Raw genomic sequence first — 22,102 nt, 5'->3', positions numbered from 1 at the left:
AAATTTAAAATAAATTATTGTCTTCAATTTTCAATTTCATGATTTAGTATAAACATTTTTATAAATATTAACTTTATAAATCTACAACAAATTAAATTGTTTTTTCTTTTATTCATGAAGTTATTTAAAAAGTTTAAGTTCAATTCGATAAATATGTATTCTGCGAAAAATTAACAACGAAATTTTCCAAATTATAGACAAAAAGTATCTTTATACTATAATCAATGACTTTTCGGTTGAAATTAATATTTTATATATTAGAAAAAAATCAAAAAACATTCGTAGCTAAAAACATTAGTGTTAGCTCAAATTTGAGAGTCTCAAAAGTTCGGCTACCCCTCATGTCGAGTCATAGTCATTAGTTGGGTTAAAATAAAAAATTAATACTTTTTGATATATAAAATTATATATTTTATTTTGTGAAATTTGTCGTATGATCTATTCGATAATGGAGGATTTGATATACTTTATTTCACATATGCATAATTGAAAATCATAATATTTTTTCTCAAAGCCTTTTTAAAAAAATATACAAAATATGTGTGGTCTTCTTTAAAAAAAAATATATACAAAATATTTGTGGTTGATTAGAAGGGATCCACGACAAAATGAAACTAAAACTACTTTGTTTGATGTTAAAATTTTAATTCCTGTCCAACATTGTAAAACCTTATTTCTTTATTTATGTAAGATAGTCAAAGACGGCAAATTTTGAATACATTGGTTTTCTTCCAATATCTCATTTTCATCGAAATATAAATATTTAAAAAATTTGTTGAATACATTAATTAAATAATTTTAGCCAGGGTTATAATTTGTGATGATTATGACAGTGAGAAGGAAAAAAAATATTGTTATGTGCATTTTTATCATGCAAACTGAAACAAAACTTACCCAAATAATGAATGACTACTGAATATACTCCCTCCATCCCATTTTAAGTGTCCACTTTGCAAATTTCACACATATTAAGAAATAATTAATATCATGTTTTGATCATTATCTTCCACAACTAATCACCTTAGTTTTCATAACATATTGATTATGCACCTCATTAATTACTATGTATTTGGACCTTTTTTCATTTCAAATTACACTATACTCCCTCCATTCCAAAATAATAGTCGCTTTGACTTTGTGCACGTATTTTGAGGTGTAAAAAACACATACTTCCACACATTATTTTTGAAATTTTCTTTTTCTGAATAAAAATTTAACATCTCTATTTTTATTCAGAAAAAGAAATTTTTAAAAATAATGTGTAAAAATACGTTTTTTTTACACCTCAAAATACGTGCACAAAGTCAAAGCGACTATTATTTTGGAATGGAGGGAGTACATTCATAATCTCTCTAAATACATTTATGAGGGGCTTGTTGGTTGTATTTAATTCTATATTGGAAATAGTATAAAGTTTACATAGATTAAAGAGTATGACACATATTTTGGGATATTTTTTTTTGGCAAAATGGACACTTAAAATGGGATGGAGGGAGTATTTCATGGTACAAACGTCTTATTGTATAACAACCTACTTTACATGAACTTTACATCATACATAATAAGTGAATAATACATGTATATCTATGTATTCCAGTCCATTTAATCAACATATTATTTAAATTTCATTTTAATACGTGGGATTTTATTAATTTTTGGTATTAAACCACATGTTCTCTAATTTACATCCATTTTGTTATTTGTGAACATTATCATCATTTAAAACTAAAAGAATCAAAATAATGTAATACAAAATTACCCCATTCCGGTCCGGACAACTCTCCCACTCAAAAACTTTAACTTTCTCGCTAATTTATTTTGATTTTGAAATATTATTCCAAAAAAAATTTAATATACAATTACTTAAAATATATTTTACAATTTTTTATTTTATTATTAGGCTTACATCTAATAAATTATATTTTACTAATAAATTTATACGACATATTAAAATATAAATATCTGAATCATTATTCATTGGGTTAAATTATGTGTTATTCATGATAAGCTCGAATTTGATTTAACATATTAGTTTTTGATAAAATCTCGAGTTGGTTCAATTTTTTATCGAGTTCGGGATTAAAGTCGAATATAAATTTTTGGCCGGATACAATCAAGTCAATATAAAAATTAAAATGATTTATATTTGTATTATGAAATTTATTTTATTAATTCTTGACTTGATTCGATTCGTAAACGCACTTAAATTTGAAGTATTTATATATATATTATAACGGATTTTCTAGTATGTGCCCACACTAACAATCACCTTCTGAGTAGGTGGAGGACTTCTATCGGGTAAATCTCATTAATAATCATGAACCCTGCATATGCACAAAAACCATTCATCTCAACAAAAATATTTGTTAAGTAGTATTTGTTAGTGCGTGCCCATCTCACCTCAACAAAAAATAGTTATTAATGTGTGCTGGGCACACAGTAGAAAGACCCCTGTTATAATTTTTTGGTAGCCTTATACTACATCGTAAATGCTTGAATTAAAGGGAGTCGCGACAGTAATAAAAGATTAAAAGTCGTTTTCTATGTGAAGAGCACAGTGCAGTGTAACACTAGTAGTACTGTAGTGGTCGTGTACACTTTGAATCTACCTGACTCCCACGACGACAGCGACCCCTCCTCCTCTTCCCCTAATTATACATACACACACCCACCCTTATATATGCACCTTCTTATCTCTTTCTCTCTATCTCCCAATTAAACAACTATATATTCTTTCATCTTCTTTCTTTTCTTCACACACTGTGTGTGTAGTGCTGGAGAATCAACCTTGTTTCTTAATCACGGGCCTTCATTTTTGGAAGCTAAGTCATGCAAAGCTTCCCTTTTTCAGTGATTCTTGAAAGTATTTGGCCTTTTTTTAATTAATATTATCATGTGCCAGTTTTTTTTTTTCCCGATAAAATAATTTTTAAGACTTATTTTGATGTTATTGAACTAGCTGAGATGAACTTAAAAGTTGGCATTAGGGTCTCTTTGTTGGTTCTTGGAATCAAAGTTTGCTGACAAATAAGACTTGCTTGCTGCTAGGTTTAATTATAGTCAAGTCAAGTTCTTTTTTTTTTTTTTGTGTGTGTGATTGTTTTAGGGCTTCAAACTGGTTATAATTTGTATTGGTTTCTGTTGCTAGAGGATTACTGATGGTTAATATTGATCATTGTGACCAGATTAGATTTTTATATAGGTAGTGAAACTATCTCGATCTTCGATCTTAGGTTTATCCGTGATTCAGTTTTACACTCTCATCACTGGATTTTCTACAAATTAGAGATTCCTAGGATGTTGGGATTAAGTCAACTGATTGAATCTTTATTTCTCTATTGATTAATTGAAATTTCTAATGCCATGGTTACAACTCACAAGTCATTAGTCTGGTGTGCGGTCTCTTTAGTCTGCTGTAGAAGTCTTTTTGAGTTATGTTTATACTGCGTTTTTAGAATCTTAAAATTTAACTTCCTAAATTACTTTGAAATTTGCATTTTTTTTTTTTTTTGCAATGTGTTAGTATGTAGTTTCTTATATTGATCCGCACATGTATCAAAACTGCTAAATTCATGTAAATTCTAGTTAAGACTTTGTACATGTAGAGCATTTAGAGTCATGTAGTTAATCTATTGTGGATGAAGGGAGTTGAGATCTAGTGAGGCAATTTTCTTTTGTTAGTGTTATTGCACTAATCTGCCTGGGGAAAGTTCTTCGACTTATTAGATACTTTTGATATCCTCTTTGTTACTCTTTTGCCCCCTCCCCCTTTTGGAGCTTTGACCTAATTAGCTCAATAACACTTGTTAGTTACTGTCGGCTATTTTTGCCTGTTAGTAGTATCATTCATACTGCTATATGAAGGCACAAGGGATCGTACAGCCTAAAATTCTATTATTTTGGCAAGAACGCACTGTAGTGAGGGAGCTTCCTTCAGCCCACTCATGGATGCAATAGAGGGACTGAATTAGCTGCCGCCTCATTCATTTAAACACCCAGTAGAGAAGGAAGAGCATTATACTACTGTGATTGAGCGAATGATGCGGGAGATAGTTTTCCATCCCTTTTCCTCTGTGCTTGGACTGAAGGGAGCTCCCTTTCCCCGTTTTTGCTTTTTTCATCTCTTTCATGCCTTTCTTCTCAAGTATGAACTTATACCACTTACTTTAGAATGATTATATTATGCTTATTACCAACTGCCAAGCTTGACCTATCATGGTATAAGCTGTATGTTGCAGTAATCCTTTTACATCTGCTCCTGTCTTTTTATATAAGAAGCAGTATTTGCTTTTGTCAATTTTCATCTTTCTTTGTGTTACTTGACTCTTATATCTTGTATCAACATATTCTCTGCATTCACCTATATGCTATTGCTTGACATGTTTTGTTGATCATAACGTTATATGGATGATGGTACCTGCATCCGTAGGCAAAGATTTCCTGGAAGTACATGATTGTGAAACTGTCTATGATAGCTTTGATTGGCACAAAAATCCAACTATCCTTGTGTTTGGTGAGCAGTAAGAACAGGACCTAGCTCATCTTATACATATGTTTAATTCTGTAAACCTCTTCTAAGGTTATTCGACTGCAGTCTTCTTGTGAGAACTCTGATAACGATTTCGCTCTTACATCTTTCCTTGTGTGTAGGGTTCTGATTTTCCATGGGACATTCAGAGATTACTAGCAAGTTCTATCACGGATCTGATTCAAATACTGAAGTACAGTCATACAGTACATGTGCTTAGCATGTTGCCAGCTCCAATGTTGCTCTGTTAGTACTTATTTGCAAGTCGAAAAGGGGATACTTAATTGAGTATGTTGATGAACTACACACAGTTCAAATTTCTCATAACCTATATAAGCTTACATTCTGATAATCATAGTACAAATCCTAGTATTTACTTTGAAAGTATAAGTTTGTCATATGCTTTTTTGATGCTGCTGCATTATTATATTGATGTACTGTATTCTGAGCAACTTCCATTAGAGGATATGTCTGTTCCTTCCGTCGAAGTGCTTAAAGCTTCTGTTCCATGTCTCCTGGAAATGTGATTTTGCCAAATATGGATTAGGGACTTAGAGATCCCTGTTTATGGAAACAAACTTTTGTTTAAATTATATTTAAATACTGCATGCATGAATTTAGTCGATGCAGATCATGTTATATGTGGAATCATTGCTATTAAACTATAGAACAGTTGTGATTCATTTATTTTGATGTGGTCCCGAAATTTGGATATGATCAAATGCCCTTCTGCAGCTTTGTTATTTTATGAACTACAGACTATTTTATAGTGAAAGTTGTCTTGATCTAGTTTAATTAATCTTGGTCCACATAAAGTAGTACATGTTTTAGGCATAATTATGTATCAAGATCTATGGCCTGGACAAGGTGTACATGCAGCCCTAGTTTATGAGTCAAAAAAGCTCTTGAAACTACTCATTTCCAGAAGTATATATAATAATCTTGAGATGCTTTATTACAAGTCACAATCAAGTGCCATATAGTCCGACAAAGTGGTCCAATTAGTTGGTGGCCCAAGTCCTTAAACTTGGTTTAGGTCAAACATCACATTGGTTACTTACATTAGGTAAGAGTCTCATCTCATATATACAAGTGATAAGTATACAGATGCAGAGCTCAGCCATGTTCTGGTATTTTAGTGGACAGAGTTCCATAATACCATGTCCAAATTGTTTTTGGTGCTCATCAGAACGTGCATATGCAGTGCTGGTTATGTGCTTGTCAATCAAAGAGAATAATTTGGATATTTAACAAGAAAACAACATAGGGGTGGGGTTGCGGTTTCAAGTTTCAAGTTTCGCTTCGGGCTTGAGTGTGGGGTTGCGGTTTCAAGTTTCGGTTTCGAGTTCTGGTTTGTAAAAGGTTAATTTTAGGTATAGCTAGAATTGATTAAGTAGGTTAATTTCAGGTATAGGTAGAATGAATCAAAATTGAATATTGAAGTGTATTGGAACAAAATTTTGAAATAGAGCATTTTCGGGTTTCGGATTTCGAATTGGAATCTGGTCAAGTGTCTCCTCAGGAAAACCTGGTTAAGTCACTGAGGCTAGTATTTTGTTCTGTTGAATTGTATCAGATGAATAATGTTGTCAAGTCATCTTCTAAACTTGATAGGTTACTAAACAACTCAAGTGCATCTAATTAATAGTGACAAAGCCCATGACATGTCTACCCAAACCTTGGTGTATATGTGTAATATGTGTGACCACAAGATTGTGGGTCTGAATCTAAATCTGAATTACAATAAAACCCTTTTTAAAATTTAAATTTTGGTTTCTTCGTCATGACATGAAACGCTAATTTTACATTCCAGGACAAAATTGTTGCGACAGAAACAATAAGAAAGAAAAAGTTTCCAAAAATATCTAGTAAATGATATTCGAGATTAAGCTGAAATTTTAAAAACAATAAAGATATATAGAGTTTTACTCCAATAGAAACCTCCTTATCCTAGAAACTAAAAACCAAACTGAAATATCACTAAATCCTAAAGCAAATACCACTAAATTTTTAAACAACCCCATCTCCACCTCCATCTTCATCAAACCCACCTCCATCTTCACCAACCCCACCTCCACTACCACCACCTCCGTCGTCGCGTCCTTCATAACCACTACCACCTCTATGCCGCCCACCCCCTCCATAACCACCACCTCCATCTCCATCTCCATCTCCACCTCCATTATTTCTTTAACAACACAACCTCCACACCTCCATCTTCACCAGGCCCATCTTAATCGCCGCTTCAACCTCCTTCAGATTCGTTCATACTTCTTTCTCCACCTCGACTCAACTTCAAAGGCGGAGCCGTCACTATTCCGGCAACGCTCCAACCCCCTACTTCAAGCCGCCCAAACCTCCGCTACAATCATCTTTCCTCCATCTCCACCTTCACCTCCACCATCTCCACCACTATCACCACCATCTGAATCGAAAACATGAACAGATCTGGAGATTCTAAGCTGGTTAATATCTGGAGATTGAGTTTTCACTAAATTCTGCAGCACAGATCACTAAATCCTAAAGAGATAATCACTAAATTGTACTGAGAATATCACTAACTTGTATTGGTTTCTAGTTTTTATTTTAAAATTGGTTTCTATTTGATCATGAGCCTATATATATATTTACATCCTCAACTACAAAAATCAAAACTATGACTATAGAGAGAATCATTCAATCACAAAAATAGCAAAATTATTATAATGCATTAAAAAAATGATGAAAACTATGCCCTACTTTGAATAAAAATCGTTACAATATGTTTCTCTAAAATTCACAAGAAAAAGTAATATATAAAAATATAAAGAGGAAATAAAAATTACTTAACTCATCAACAGATAAACAAACCAGTAATTTACTATTTAGCCAGCTATAAATCATTAATTTAGCAAAAAAAAAAAACTATAAATCAGAACTTTCAAATAGGAAAAGAGAAGATACATGAAAAATTAAAAAAGAAAGAATAGAAGACTCACCTCATATCTTTGCTTTATATTGCGTATATATGGCGGACGGCCCGTTTACGCGTCAACGATCCAAGGAGGCTGACAGAGAGAAGCAGTAGTGTTTGTGTAAATCTTTCTTAATCTTTCATAATTACGTAGCACAAAATAATTATCGTAATTATAAACTTGTTTAATTGATGATTTAGTCCTTCATTTCCAAGAAAATCAAATAAAGATTGCTCCTTTATTACTTATTAGTGTTCTGTAAGTTTTGGCCTAATTAATACATACCCTTTTGTTGTTGTGGTGATAAATTGTGGTTGAAGTTGTCTTTTTGTGTTTTTGTGTGGCGGTGTTCTTTGATTTTGCTAATTATGGCTATTATTTGGGTGTTTTTGTATATCTGACATGATTAGTGATTTAATTATTGTTTTATTAGGTTAGATTTAATGTAGAAGTTTGATCTTGGAGTGTCTGGCAGTTGAAGCAGAGAATTATTGCCCAATTTTAAGGTTTTCGATAGTAATTACTATACTTTAAAGGTTTCCTTTTTGATTTTCTTGTTCTTTGTTTATAGTTAATTTGTGTTTGAAATTTCGTTTAGTGGGGTCTGATCACTTGTGAAAGTCCCCACTTTGGTGGATTAATCCTCTGCATAGGTGCTAGGTGGTAGGAGGTCATGCAGGCGCTCGTTCTTTTGTCCGCTTAATGCTAGTTATAATACTGTTTTTGGGAGATGCTGGAGCCATGAAATCAGTTTTTGGGTTTGTGATTTGGTATAATGGACTAGCGAAGACGCGATGCATAGTGATCAGCGTGCAGTGGGCAATGGCTTTTGCATACAGACATGTGATGCAGATTAATAATGCTTAAAGCCTGCAATGAACGATAAATTGATAATATATGCCTGATTTCATTTGATGATCAATTCTTTATTGATTGGAAATGAGACATTAGTGTAGGTTCATGCATATGAAGAATGTGCAGAAAAATATTTACAAAAAGAAAATGATGATAGGTATGAAAATATAAAAGAAATAATATAAACACTGATATAGTCACCTGGACAGGGTTTTTTTTGCCTGCTTATAATATTTTGACCTAATAATTTGCAAGCAACGTCAATAAGTTTTGAAGCATTAAAGCAAGGAGAAATGGTTAAGCTACATGTTTAATGTCGTATGTTTCTACTTCTGTGAAAATAATGTCTGTGTTCATTTTTTTTTAGTATTTAGCACTATATACATGGAATGGAATTTCCTAGCTATTAAAGATTATAGCTTAATAGAAGAGCAACCCACGCCCTTTAAAGAAAGCTATTTAGTTGCAACTTTTGTAATATAATATCCTTGTAATGAGTAGTCTCTCTTCTCGTGCTAGACAGGTGCATCCTTTGATCAAGGCACTCTATCGAATTATATTTTGGAAGGATCATTGTTGTACATATTTATGCATGATTGTCGATTCGATAATTTGTAGGCTTAGCATATGCTTGTTCTCTGATTCTAGCATCAGTTCTCAGATTACTCCTTAAATTTTTTTTTATTGCCTGATGTTTGTAGTTTTACTTTTTCTGGTTTCTGCAGATCTGATTTTTAACGGCGGTGACTATTACTTTGTTTGCAATGAGTTCAACTGTCTCACCATCTCGCGGATTTCTTCCATCACAAGGGCATGGAAATTACGATTCCTCAGTAGCTGAGGTTTTCGGTCCTTTTAGCAATGTAGAGACAGATGGTAGCAACAATGATGAAACAGAATTACTTTATGCCTCGTGGAATCAGGATTATGGCTGCTTTGCTGCCGGAACAAGTCGTGGATTTCGTATATACAATTGTGATCCTTTCAAAGAAACTTTTAGGCGGGATCACAAAAGTGGAGGATTTGGTATCGTGGAGATGCTATTTCGGTGCAATATTCTGGCACTTGTTGGTGGGAAAGCAAATACACAATACCCTCCTAATAAAGTTATAATCTGGGATGATCACCAGAGCCGGTGCATAGGGGAGTTTTCATTTAGATCTGAGGTTCGTGCAGTTAAATTAAGACGGGATCGTGTTGTTGTGGTACTTGAGCACAAAATTTATGTTTATAACTTTATGGATCTGAAACTTCTTCATCAAATTGAGACCGTGGCAAACCCCAAGGGACTTTGTTGCCTTTCCCACCAAATGAATACGTCTGTGTTGGCTTGTCCTGGCATTAGACGAGGACAGGTCCGGGTTGAACATTTTGGCCTACATATGACCAAAGTGATTCAGGCACATGATGCTCAGATAGCATGTATAACTATGACGATGGATGGGCTTATTCTGGCAACTGCAAGTACAAAAGGAACATTAATAAGGATTTTCAACACGATGGATGGGACTAGGCTACAAGAGGTAAATTAGCTTATCTTTTTTTTCTTTTGCTCTCCAGAATTTAGCATTTCTATATATCCCTGTGTGAATTTTGGGGTTCACTGAAGTGATTTTATCTTAACAAACTTGGTATTTATGATCAATCCATTGACTTATGTAATAGGTCCATATTCCTCAAAGGACCTATAAATCCCACTATACTTCAATATACATTAATAAGATAATCAGTTGATCTATGCATCCATGTAAAGCTAGACATTAACTGAAATTTTGTAGTCTGTTGGAATTAGAAATTTGGTTGATTTCATATGGAGCTACAAATTTATGTTGGCTTTTACATAGTGCATACGTCAACAAACCAAACCAAACTATTCCCAGCGTATTCCGCTTGTAATGCACGATGCGGGGAGGGTAACGTGTATGCTGACATTATTTCTACTCTAGGGTAGACAGGTTGTTTCTGCGGGCCTGTATATTGCAAGAAGCACTAATAAGAGCAATATACTTAAGGACAAGAGACAATGTATATGCTTAAAGCTGCCATATGCCTGTATAATTGTTACTTGATTATTTTTTAGGCTGTCTCGGAATTAGTAGATAGAGACATGTTAAGTGGTATAGAAATTTTAGGTTAATAATATTATGTATGGCTGATATTGTTTAATCCTCCCGACTTATGCTAAGTTGTATGTAAAATACCCCAATCTACTACCAAATAGGATTTAAATTGCCAGTACTAGAATGTTGAGAAACAAAGGTAAGTGAATTTCTGGAAGGGAGCTGGGGACTAGGATTTGTTAATTTGTCTGTCAAAATTGTATACTTGTTTTGTTTGTTATTGTAATTTGAGCTAATGATCTTCTGTCCGCCCTATATGAGCAAATTGGTAATACAGGCACATCCTAATCATCTTTAGTAATCCTCACAGCGGTAGTACTTGTCCAAGTAAATTTATAAGATAAATTCTCTCTCTCTCTCTCTCTCTCTCTCTCTCTCTCTCTCTATATATATATATATATATATATATATATATATATATATATATATATATATATATATATATATATATATAGGCTCATGATCAAATAGAAACCACTTTTAAAATAAAAACTAGAAACCAATACAAGTTAGTGATATCCTCAGTACAATTTAGTGATATTCTCTTTACGATTTAGTGATATGTGTTGCACGAATTAGTGAAAACTTGCGGAAACTGCCCAGAATTTGTGAATCTGTTCTAGTTGCCGATTCAGGTGGTGGTTGCGGTGGTGGAGATAATGGAGGTGAAGGTGGAGATGGAGGTGGTGGACATGGAAGGAGCCTTTAGCTTTGTCCGGCAGATTTTTGGCAAAGATCTGGAATTTAAATCGGCATTAAGCTAGATATACGGTAATGTAGGTGAGGAAGACCGAGGTGGAGGTGAGGACGAAGGTGCAGGTGGAGGTGGAGGTGGAGGTGGAGGTGGAAGGGACGGTGGAGGCCGGAGGGGGGTTGGATTTGGTGGTGATATAAATAATGGAGGCCGACATGGAGGTGGTGGCTATGGAGGGTCGGGCGGCATGGAGGTGGAGAGAGTAGCATAGACTTGGCGGGGGTGGTAGGGTGAAGCTGCCGGAAGTGGGGTGGAGGGTTGGTGGGTTGGAGAAGAAGAAGGAGAAAATGGGGTTGTTTGAGAATTTAGTGATATTCTCTTAGAAATTTAGTGATAGTTTCTAGTTTCTAGAATAAGGAGGTTTCTATTGGAGTAAAACTCTCTCTCTCTCTCTCTCTCTCTCTCTATATATATATATATATATATATATATATATATACACATAATGAAAATATGGAGTAGGAAAGAAACATTAACTAGAGTAATTTTTAACTTAACAAGTGCTTCTTTCTCTTAAGATCTCTATCATATTCCACAGGTTGCAACCATTAGGCATCCCCCCTCCGCCACCAAAATAGGGTTATGTAATTCCATAATTTGGACTTATGTTCATTGCAATGAGACCTCGTATTTGTAATATGCTTTGAGCCTTTCTGGATAACCATGTTCAGAAGTTGAATTTGGATAAAATTATGTGCTTCTTGTAGGTACGAAGGGGGGTGGACAGAGCAGATATATACAGTATTGCTCTCTCTTTAAATGTCCAGTGGCTGGCTGTTTCAAGTGACAAAGGTACTATTCATATATTCAGTCTTCGAGTACGAGGTGCGGGAGAGGACCCATCTTTTCAATCTAGTCCTGTCAAAAGTACATCATTCCTTCACCAGAATTCATCATCTTCACTTGATGCCCTCATATCTCCGAGTGCAGGAGAAAATCCTGGTTCATCATTGTCGTTCATGAAAGGTTAGATATGTATTCCTCATTATCAATCTTATTGTTTGTTTGACACTGATGAAAGTTTATACTTGGATTTCTTGTTATCTATCTAATTGCAATCATGCAATGTTGCTTTTAACAAGTCTGAAGTGTGCATATGTAGACCTCAAGTAGTTGATAAAACCCTTGTGCAGCAGAATATTATATATATGTATATTCATGTGTGTTTGTGTGTGTGTGTATTCTTTTATGTCCCTTTGGTAAGTGTAAGCTATTGAGTTTTATCTTTATTCTCTCTTTTTGGCTTTTGCATATTTATTAGTTGGAAGACCAAATTTCAAGGTTTTACTTGTGACTGTATGAGAACACTTATGGTCTGTGCTTTGGTATTTGAATTTTTACACACAGGGGTCTTGCCAAAATACTTTAGCTCTGAATGGTCATTTGCTCGGTTCCACATACCCGAGTGTACACAGTTTATTGCTGCATTTGGATCTCAGAACACACTTGTTATCGTTGGCATGGATGGGAGGTACGAAGTCATTAACAAAATTATAGTAATTTCATGCTATGTGAAGGAGATTTCTTAAAACAAATTTGGTGCTCTTTTATGGCACGCCAATATGGTTTAGATAAATTTTACTTTGATTGCCTCTTGTATTTCACCATCTAATTTTTTTTTTTTTTAATTTGCCCTACGCTTCTCAGCTTCTACAGGTGCAGTTTTGACCCTGTGAACGGAGGGGAGATGGTCCAACAGGAATACGTCCGATTCTTGAAGAATGAAAGCAGGCAGAGATGAGGCTAGTGTGATGTCGTCCAAGCTCTATTCATGTCTTCTGCTGTAAATACGACTCAAGCTTGCTAAGAAATGTAAATATTGTTCATCCTTGCATATTCTACATCAACATTTAATTGGTTTTATTATTTCAGTTGTCGGAATATGATGTTCAGCCCAACAACAGGGATGTGGTTATTGATGGAAAGGAAAATAAAACGTTTAATTATAGGCTGCTTGTATTGACCCCCCAGGAGGTCCTGTTTTTCTCATCTTCAGATTAAGTATGGCCTACTTATCTGACACTATAAGTAGAGAATGAGTCGATCCATTCACAGCGACCAACAAGAACTTGACCAAAAGCCTTGTTTGGTCGGTTATAAATAGTTAGTTGCTCCCAGTCTCCAACCGGTTTGTGAGGAGGATTCTTTCTTGAATTCATAGAAACTATACTTGAGCTAAGTGTTCACTCTGGTCGGAAATGCTGTAAGGGTTTACTCTAGTAGTCGGAAATGCTGTAGGGATTTACTCTAATGGTTGGAAATGCTCTAATGATTTACTCATTTGGAGATGCTTGGAAACGTGTGAAGGATTTACTCATTTTAAATGTTTACTCAGTTGGAGATGCTCGGAAATGTTCTAAGGATTACTTAATTGGAGATGTTCTAAATTTCTAATAATTAACACCTAATAAAATTTCAAACTCCTAATAAAATTTCAAACTACATTTAGCCGTTGATAAGAGCGAAGCAGACAATTTTGACATAAAGCGAAGCAGACACGAACCCATAATTTTTTTAGTATAAAAACATTCATCATTCAAATATACAATAATTTAATTAACAAAGTATGAGATTTGTATGAGCATAACGGTGTGACAGAGACTGACATCAAAATAATAATGTAAATATAATACTAAGTGGATCACCACAACGTGCATTAATCAAATCGCGATTAATAACTAAAAGGCGGTGTCCTCATATGAAGACTGTCGGATTAATTAAGTTAATTAAGAATTTTAGCATAGTCACGCAATATATGAAGGATCGTTATGCGTTCTAATAAGTTCCAAATTAGCTCATACATCATATATACGGTGTAGGTAAATGAAGGATCCCGCACATTTATACAAGTATTCATATAGTCGTTCATGCATTTATCACGTATTTCTAAATTAAATTATTCAGGTCATGAAATAGGAAATTATGTTTAGATAAAATTTGTGTTCTAAAAATCGATAATTAATCATGATTAATTATTGATTAATCTTTGTTTCGTAGTTATCCGAACTGATTAAATATCAGATCATTTATATAATTATCCAGTTAATCCTTATTCAGTGTATTCACCGATTTGGTATAATTTTCGGTTTTTACAAAACTGAATAAAAAATAATTATTTGTATATAAATAAATATATCATAATTAAAAATGGATTTTATTGGGTCAGTATTTATACAAAATTAAATATAAAGTCAGAGTTTTATTGAATCAAAATTTATTAGAAGTAATTTTTCAGATTTTTTCCGTGATTTTCAAATCGAGATTTTATTATTCTGCGTCGTCTGGTAGAGTTCATATAAGATTGCAGCTGTAAATCGACGACGAATTGACGATGATATTTTGATGTGCCTGGACAAAATAATTAACACGCATAAATCACGCAACGACTAAATATCCTAACTAACAGATTGGGAAAGAAAATGTAAAAATCATGTCACAACTCAGAAATTAATAATCTCATCACCCTGTTTTTTCTCCACTTAAATTAATTTATGTACACACACTGGATCGTAGGTATCTATACTGCTATACACACACAAAGAACAGCTAGGAGCTAGCTTGTAATAAATCTAGCATCGCAGCATTATATTCTCCAAAATGCAAACATCACTCTCTTCACTTCTCCTTCACACCAAAGATAACTAAAGCAATTAAAAGTTCATTCCTTTACTTCCCTTTCTTCTCCTTCCACTACATCTCTCTCTCTCTCTCTCCCTCTCTCCAGCCCACCACATCTCTCTCTCTCTGTAAGAAAACCCATATAAGAGGATACAAGATTGGACCCCTAACCCCTTAGTTGTCTTTGTAACTTCTATACACTCCCCATTTACCTGTAATCCACTATACACTTCTCTCTCTCTCTCTCTCTCTCTCTCTCCCCCCCCCCCCCTCTCTCTCTCCTTCTCTCCCTCTTTCTCTCTCTCCCTCTCTCCAACTGCAAGCAACAAAGAATCAAATGTAAAGTTATCATTCATCAATCCATCTATCTATCTGCAGTACTTGTAGATTATACACACACCACTGATACATATGTAACAGTATGTTTGCATATAGGATGCATCTTAGTCAGTGTTTCAGATTTTGATTCATATTTTCTTGATATTAATTTATGTTTGTGTGTCGGTGAGTTCAAACCCATTTTGATTTGATTTACTTTAAGCTAGATCTGATCTTGAAATGTAGTGTCTTAGATACCTAAGTAATAAAAAAACCCATTCTTATTAGTGTAATTAGTACTGTTATTATTGTTCACTTTTCTTCAAGCTTTGAAATTCTAATTATTTCCACCTAACTTTGTCTTCAAATTTATTACACCCATCAACTTCAGATTATTTTTGACTAATATATTAAGGGTTCTTGTTCTTTTTACTTATTTTATTACCCCTTTTTGGGGAGCTTGAGGTCCCCTTGTGTCTTAGAATAATATGCTCAACTTGAAAGTGATACTGATATTTTTCTTGTTTTGTTCTTCTGCTACTTCATTTGTTTGTAATGCTTCCAAGGTTCGGATGTTATAATTTCTTGTATGCTAAAAGCTCGAAATTGGTCTTGTAGTTACATTATATTGAGGGCATTGTTTTAATAGACCGAAATTGATATCTAGAGACTTTTTTTTACTATGAAACGGCCATTTAACCTAACATGTAATTGGCTTCTCCACCAGGTACTTTTGATTCCAGAAGTCAACTTATAAAGATGGCCGGTGGGATTGATCCTGATGCACAACTTGATTATGCTGAGTTTGAGCTTTTTCAGAGCCAGAACAGGTTACACCTTATCCCTTAAATGTTTCCCTCCTATGAAGATCTGAATTTCAAATTGGGTAAATTTCTAATGAAGCCTATGTGGTGGACCACAGTGTATTGTGTATATATCGTAAAATATAGTTTGACTTAGTGAAAGGAATTGCATCCTTTTAATATTCTTCTACCAGCACCACTAGTGATTGAATTATGTACATACTATGAGTTGATTAGTCATCAGTGATCATGTAGGCACAAGCCTATGGCTATATATGTGTTCTTTAGATATGTAATGAACTAACAATGTTTTTTATTTATTTAGTATTATACTCGAGCCACATCAAAAGTATGCAATATCACCTCCCTTGTCTCCATTCCGAAATTTACTTTAGTTCAATTTGTGAAATCTTGAATTTGATATTGCTAGTATTTTGTGTTTTTTTGAAAAAATGTCAGACAATTCAACTGGTCTCAAAAAGTTCCTAGACTTATGTTTGAAGTATCTAAAATGTCTGATGCCTCATTTTATCTCTGTAGGTATGAGGTGTGTATATGCAGTGGCAAAAAAGTAGAGACCATAGAATCTGGACTGCTGGAACAACTGCTTCTGCATTCAACTAGTGTACAAAATTTGAACTCGAAGAGACTGAATGCTAGTTTCAAAATTCATTTACCCAATGCTAATAGTGGTGCAGCGTGGTTCACAAAATCGATACTAACAAGGTCCTCATCATCTTGTTGTTCGCTTCTATTTGCTTGCCGTTAATGTTATAGATTGGTTTGTTTGTCTGACAATTGCACTTTCTATATCCGTTGTCAGATTTCTTCGCATTGTTGGTTCTCCAGATATACTTGATATCTCAAAGAACTTCGAAAATGAGATTTCCCATTTGGAAGAAACAAGAAAATTTCAGCTTTCTATGAATGTAATACTACTAACCTTTATCTCTTCCCTTCTCTTTTGCTGCCTTACTTTGGTAAAGTTAAATAATTCAGCTACCCTATGGTTCGTTGTTTTTTTCAGAGTCATCTGAATCGACTTGGAGGTGTGGAGACAGGTTAGCTTGAAAGTTACTTCTTCTACTACTACTATACTACTACTCTTCCTGGACTTGAAAGTATGAATAGTCAAGTTGCATCATGGTTTTGCTGCATCATTAATAGAGGGGTTTAGTGTTGATTGTCTTACTAAAAGATCATGTGAAACTATTTTAGTGTATAATTTGCTCAGCTTGGTGACTTGGTCTCTTACTCTCTATTATTATACCATGTTGTTACTTATTAGTAAACTATGTATATGTAATAGTTTACGAAGAACCTTTAACTTGAACTGAAATTGGACTTGATCATGTGTTGAGTTTTTACCCTCATAGTTGTATGCTGACACTCTTGATTTGAAGTAAAACAATAATTGTCCTGTTTGCGAAAAAGCTGGAGGTGAAAATTGTTAATCTAGGCTTGGTGTTAAAGCATAAAATATTTGGTGAGTTAAAGCATAGGTCATCAGATATGTAATTTAAGTAAATTATCGAGCTTGTATCTATTGCTGGAAAAGGGAAAGTCTGCTTGGCTTTGATAATAATCTTGTAACGCTAGAGTTTGTCTATTTTGAAAAGAGACTGAGCTGGTTGAGGAACAGTTCGACTTGTCTTAGCTACAGTACCCTCTGGTAATTTAACGAGCCTAAGTACATTTCCCTGCCCCTGTATAATAATTTTTCTATTGCTTTATGCCATATTATACTTTCTCAACCATCCTACAATAGGAAATACTAAATAGCTCCTCTTTAACAGATGAAGGAAGGTTGAATTCCACAAAGCGAGCTGCCAAAGTAATTGTCAACTTCACTTTAACTTTTTTTGGGCTTTATTGTTGTTTTGAGCATCTTGTTTTCCTTTTTCCAATTGCGAGTTGACTGATCTATATTTTCCAACAGGCTGAGGTTGATTTTGTGTCGTCGGATGCATCAAAGTATGTCGTGTTATCAGTTGTAATATATACTTGTACTGCAGGCAGCTCTGCAGTTGGTCAACTAATCTAACGGGTGATTTCTGACAGGAATGAACTGCTGCGAGCGATGGACTTGCGACTCACTGCACTAAGAGATGAATTAGTTGCTGCTTTCTGCAAAGCTACTGGAACCTCATGCTCATCCAAGGAAATTACAGACTTGCAAACTTTTTCTCATTATTTCGGCGCTATGAATATAAGGTACTTCTAGAATAATTAATATTTCACTATTTTTATGGCTTTTTTCCTTCTGTAGTACGACTACTCAGAACCTTATACAGAAGATACATAACTCATGCGGTGAGCTTAAGTTGACTATTGTTATGATGATATATGTTGTAGGAATTCGTTGCGGAAGTTTATAGAACTGAGCCAAGTTGGCCAGGTTGTCGATGTTCCAGATGGCGAGAAGTTTCTCTTTACTAACAATCCAAGAAATGAAAAAACAAATAATACAAATGAGAATGTGCAAACTTCGAGATCGTCAACCTTGGACACACCAGTTAAATACGGAGTCTCTCCAGCAAAAGTTGCTCAGCTTGAACGACAAAGCTCCACAGAAGAATCTTCTGTATCAAGTGAGGATGATCAGCCATCTGTTGAAAGAAGTCGCCCCGTTGTAAGATCTGCGACTCCTAGAAGATCAGCATCTCCTATGAGGAGGGTTCAAATCGGGCGATCTGGATCACGTAGGGCTAGTGCAGTAGCCATCAAGAGTCTCAATCATTTTTCTGGTAGAGAAAGATTGCTTTCTCAGATTGAAGCTGCAAATAGTGATGAAGAGGTATCTGAGCAACCCCCTAGAAAGTCGGACAACAAACAAAGAATAAGTGTGCAAGCTGCAATTAGTCTTTTTGAAAATAAGCAAAAAGACCAGATTGTGGATATTCCAAAGACAAGATCATCGTTGAATGCATCCTCCATTGCTGCAAATAAATCTGTTTTGAGAAGATGGAGTTCGGGAATGAGTGGAAGTTCTGTTCATTGCCCTGTAGACGTTACTTCAGAGAGTTCTGATCAAACTAATATAAATAACCCAGCTGGTCCGGAAATTTCACATAGTTCTCAAGATATGCAAGAAGAGCCTGATTCTAAATCTGGACGTCAAAATCATGTCGACATCCTTAACCTAGATTCTAGATCAGAATCATCTGATAAAATGATCTTAGATCCATCAGCCATGCCAGCAGATACTGTTTCAACCGAGCAAGAGGAAAGTAGTGGAAAGTTTACTGCCTCAGCAGAATGGAGTCAACGAAAGGAAGCAGAGCTGAATCAGTTACTTGCATCAATGATGGAAAGTAAACCTGTCAAGTACCAGAAAAGAGCCTCTGATAACAATCAGAAGAAAAATGTTTCTGGGGAGAGTAGAGGTGGATTTTATGACCACTACAAGCAAAAGAGAGATGATAAACTTAGAGGAGAAGTTTCTGGAAAAAGAGCAGAGAAAGAAGCACAATTAAAGACTATGCAGAAATTTTTTGAAGAAAGAAAAGCTGAAATGGCTTCCACAAATGCTAAAGATGTTGGTAGAAGACATACTATTAGTACATCTCAAAAATCCACTAAAACTTCTTCTCCAACAACAAAACCCAAAAAGGAGATTTCAAAACCTGCCGTTGTGAAGAAAACTTCATCAAAAGCTTCTCTGCCAGCAACCCGCAAGTCATGGCCATCGACACCTTTACCAAGAACGGTAGGGACCTCGCCAGCTAAGACCCCTGCTGGAACAAGTTCAACTGGTACTGCACCTAAACGTGCTAAACCTCAACCAGTGTCATCATTACCGCGGTCAAGTCCAAACATGGAAAGATTAAAGCCAAATTTAAAGACTGTCAAGGGACCCCAGTTTGATTCTAACAAAAATGTTAAAGGAATGAATGACAAGCAGCAGCAGACAACAAAAAGTGAGAAAATAACAAAAACAAAAACAAAAACGCAAACCCCTTCTGCAGTTCATTCTTCTACAGCGAAGCCCAGTTTATACAACAAGGTCACTAAGAAGAGCAGTGTGGTGCCACTGGAGTCGAAGCCTTTTCTGCGCAAGGGGTCTAGAGTTGCTGCTGGTGTTAGTCCTGTCATCAAAACTAAGGTCTCATCTCCGCCTGAGGAGTCCATGAAAGATTCGAAAGATGTGATAAAAGCTGAAGAGAGTGAGTTGGTTGCTAGCAGTCTGAGTCCGGTATGTGTTGAGGATACTGTTGATGGAATGGAAATTCACTCTGACAAAGAACCTGAAAGTCAATCAATTACTGTTGAAAAATGCGAAGACGCGGAGAGCTCTAATCAAGTTATTGCCTGTTTTGATGACAATGCGGAAAGTTTTGCAGAGTCAATACTTAAAACTGGAGATGAAGAAGTATCAGTCATCTCCCCAGCAGCCTGGGTGGAGATGGAAGAGTATCAGGACGAGTCTATTATGTATGACGATAGATCTACTGAAACTGCAGCCACTGTTGCAGCAGTGAAAGTAACAAGCCCGCGTGTGCGTCACTCTCTATCACAGATGCTGCTTGAGGAGACCAGTGAATGTGATACTGCTGAGTGGGGTAATGCTGAAAACCCGCCTACCATGGTTCACCAAAAAGATGCACCTAAAGGATTAAAAAGGCTTTTAAAGTTTGCTCGGAAAAGTAAGTTGGATGCTTCAAGTGGTTGGTCTAGTCCATCTGGCTTTTCAGAGGGAGAGGACGAAGCTGAGGAATCTAAAACTAGCAAGAAAAATGCTGAAAACCTATTGCGGAAGGCTGCCTTAAATGCAAAGAACTATGGACCACAAAGAAGTGACTCATATGAATCCTATGAGAAATATACAGGTAACTAAGTTGCTGTCAGGTGGGCCAAGTGCCATGCTTCATTTTGTTTGATAATTTTATATAGCAGGTTTCAATTAGCAAAATATAAGAAATTAATATGTAGCAGATTTCATGTCATGACTATATTATTGAAAGTCTGGTAATTATTGGCAATCCTACTAGACCAACTTCTAGGTAAATATCAGCCTCGTACTTGCAACCTCTGGTGTAGCTTCATTATGTCTGTTATCCGTTACTGGTCGTGACATTGATCCTTTACTTGAAACTTTTTTTCAAAGAAGAAACTTTTAATAATGTTTAATGCATGCAGTACCTCAGTCTGGTGTAAACAATCTTAATAATGAGAGAGCAAACAAGCTGCAGGAGAGCCACACTGCAGCTTCAGTGACAACATCAAAAGGTTATCTTTGATTGTATTTTTTATTTCTATCATCTAGTCATCCTTTTCTTTAAGCTGGTAGCTGTTAGAATCTAATATCTTTACTAATGTGTGTTTCAGCAACAAGGTCTTTCTTTTCTCTTTCCGCATTCAAGGGCAGCAAAACGTAATGACACAAAGCCCGATCAAACTCGGGTCACATATGTAGCATGGGAGTTGTTAATTACATTTCTGCAGTGGCTCCATCATACAATTGAAATGTAGTTCAAGGAACTCTGCAATCTACATTATACTCTCGAGGTCCCGAGACTCGTGTGATTCTGTGTTGCATGTTACCAACAGGAGTCCGTGTTTCTGCAGATTAGGTACTACTGCTGAGTATATTGGGTGATCAGCTAATTAGAATTATTGCACCCATCAGGTTTTAGAAAGAAGCTTGTAATTTTCTGGCGATTCGACCCTTTTTGCTAATGTGGAGATGAATGCAGAATGTTGTATATTTTATTTTATTTTTCTTTTAAGAAATTGATTTGTTGAAGCAGATATATACCTACCCCAGTTAGAAGCTTCAGAGTTTCTCAACATCTTCACCCAGTTAATTTCATCATGTTAATTGTTACAGTATCAGCAACAGTGGGTGCATTTCCAGTAATGCACTAATGCTCACTCAGTTCACGTGAATTTGTTTATGTGATATTAAATTAATAAATACATTATTATTGAACACTAATAAAATAAAAAAAAAAAATTTGTCAGGAACTAATTAAATAAAAATTTTATAAATTAAGAATACGTATTTACATCAACATGCATTTTATTTCAAATGACAGATTTCAAATAACAGAATTTGAGTTGTCATTTTAAATTCTTTTTTAATAACTTTTGAATGAATGTGTGGATTTCAAATTAAATTCAAATTCGATTTTTCAAACAAATTATTTGAT

At 35.0% G+C, this 22,102-nt stretch overlaps 2 protein-coding genes and 1 long non-coding RNA gene across 7 annotated transcripts; all 3 read left to right on the top strand.

The window, feature by feature from the left end:
- Positions 1-2,527: 2,527 nt before the first annotated feature.
- Positions 2,528-5,215, top strand: LOC108225290 (uncharacterized). The gene is made up of 2 exons (XR_001807559.2): positions 2,528-4,520; positions 4,651-5,215. It is a non-coding gene; the product is annotated as an uncharacterized LOC108225290 (long non-coding RNA).
- A 2,228-nt stretch (positions 5,216-7,443) lies between these two features.
- Positions 7,444-13,163, top strand: LOC108192893 (autophagy-related protein 18d). Of its 3 annotated transcripts, XM_017359418.2 has the most exons (6): positions 7,444-7,602; positions 9,063-9,860; positions 11,919-12,177; positions 12,559-12,682; positions 12,859-12,994; positions 13,084-13,163. In XM_017359418.2, the coding sequence occupies exons 2-5, from the start codon at positions 9,102-9,104 to the stop codon at positions 12,950-12,952; spliced, it is 1,236 nt and encodes a 411-aa protein (XP_017214907.1). In that variant the 5' UTR covers positions 7,444-7,602; positions 9,063-9,101; the 3' UTR covers positions 12,953-12,994; positions 13,084-13,163. The 3 variants fall into 3 exon arrangements, with proteins under 3 accessions (XP_017214907.1, XP_017214906.1, XP_017214908.1); XM_017359417.2 differs by having other exon boundaries at positions 12,859-13,163; XM_017359419.2 differs by lacking the exon at positions 7,444-7,602 and adding an exon at positions 7,916-7,988 and having other exon boundaries at positions 12,859-13,163.
- Positions 13,164-14,842: 1,679 nt separating this feature from the next.
- On the top strand, positions 14,843-21,703 carry LOC108227516 (uncharacterized). 3 transcript variants are annotated; one of them, XM_017402699.2, is made up of 11 exons: positions 14,843-15,168; positions 15,875-15,977; positions 16,491-16,676; positions 16,774-16,879; positions 16,978-17,011; positions 17,747-17,784; positions 17,890-17,924; positions 18,012-18,164; positions 18,306-20,779; positions 21,090-21,179; positions 21,279-21,703. In XM_017402699.2, the coding sequence occupies exons 2-11, from the start codon at positions 15,907-15,909 to the stop codon at positions 21,326-21,328; spliced, it is 3,237 nt and encodes a 1,078-aa protein (XP_017258188.1). In that variant the 5' UTR covers positions 14,843-15,168; positions 15,875-15,906; the 3' UTR covers positions 21,329-21,703. The 3 variants fall into 3 exon arrangements, with proteins under 3 accessions (XP_017258188.1, XP_017258189.1, XP_017258191.1); XM_017402700.2 differs by having other exon boundaries at positions 14,909-15,043; XM_017402702.2 differs by lacking the exon at positions 14,843-15,168 and adding an exon at positions 15,695-15,713.
- The last annotated feature ends 399 nt before the right edge of the window (positions 21,704-22,102 follow it).

This window comes from Daucus carota, chromosome 6 (assembly GCF_001625215.2).
Source record: "Daucus carota subsp. sativus chromosome 6, DH1 v3.0, whole genome shotgun sequence".
Lineage (NCBI taxonomy): Eukaryota > Viridiplantae > Streptophyta > Magnoliopsida > Apiales > Apiaceae > Daucus > Daucus carota.
The sequence above is the reverse complement of the archived record's forward strand: the minus strand, read 5'-3'. Positions and strand labels throughout refer to the sequence as shown.

What these genes read in the sequence shown, in the direction of transcription:
- LOC108227516 (XM_017402699.2), top strand. Translation starts at nt 15,907, where the DNA reads ATGGCCGGTGGGATTGATCCTGATGCACAACTTGATTATGCTGAGTTT. An exon ending in TTCGGCGCTATGAATATAAG is followed by an intron (nt 18,165 to 18,305) that starts GTACTTCTAGAA and finishes TATATGTTGTAG; the next exon opens with GAATTCGTTGCGGAAGTTTA. An exon ending in TTCAGTGACAACATCAAAAG is followed by an intron (nt 21,180 to 21,278) that starts GTTATCTTTGAT and finishes TGTGTGTTTCAG; the next exon opens with CAACAAGGTCTTTCTTTTCT.
- LOC108192893 (XM_017359418.2), top strand. Translation starts at nt 9,102, where the DNA reads ATGAGTTCAACTGTCTCACCATCTCGCGGATTTCTTCCATCACAAGGG. An exon ending in ATCATTGTCGTTCATGAAAG is followed by an intron (nt 12,178 to 12,558) that starts GTTAGATATGTA and finishes TTTTACACACAG; the next exon opens with GGGTCTTGCCAAAATACTTT. An exon ending in ATCGTTGGCATGGATGGGAG is followed by an intron (nt 12,683 to 12,858) that starts GTACGAAGTCAT and finishes TACGCTTCTCAG; the next exon opens with CTTCTACAGGTGCAGTTTTG.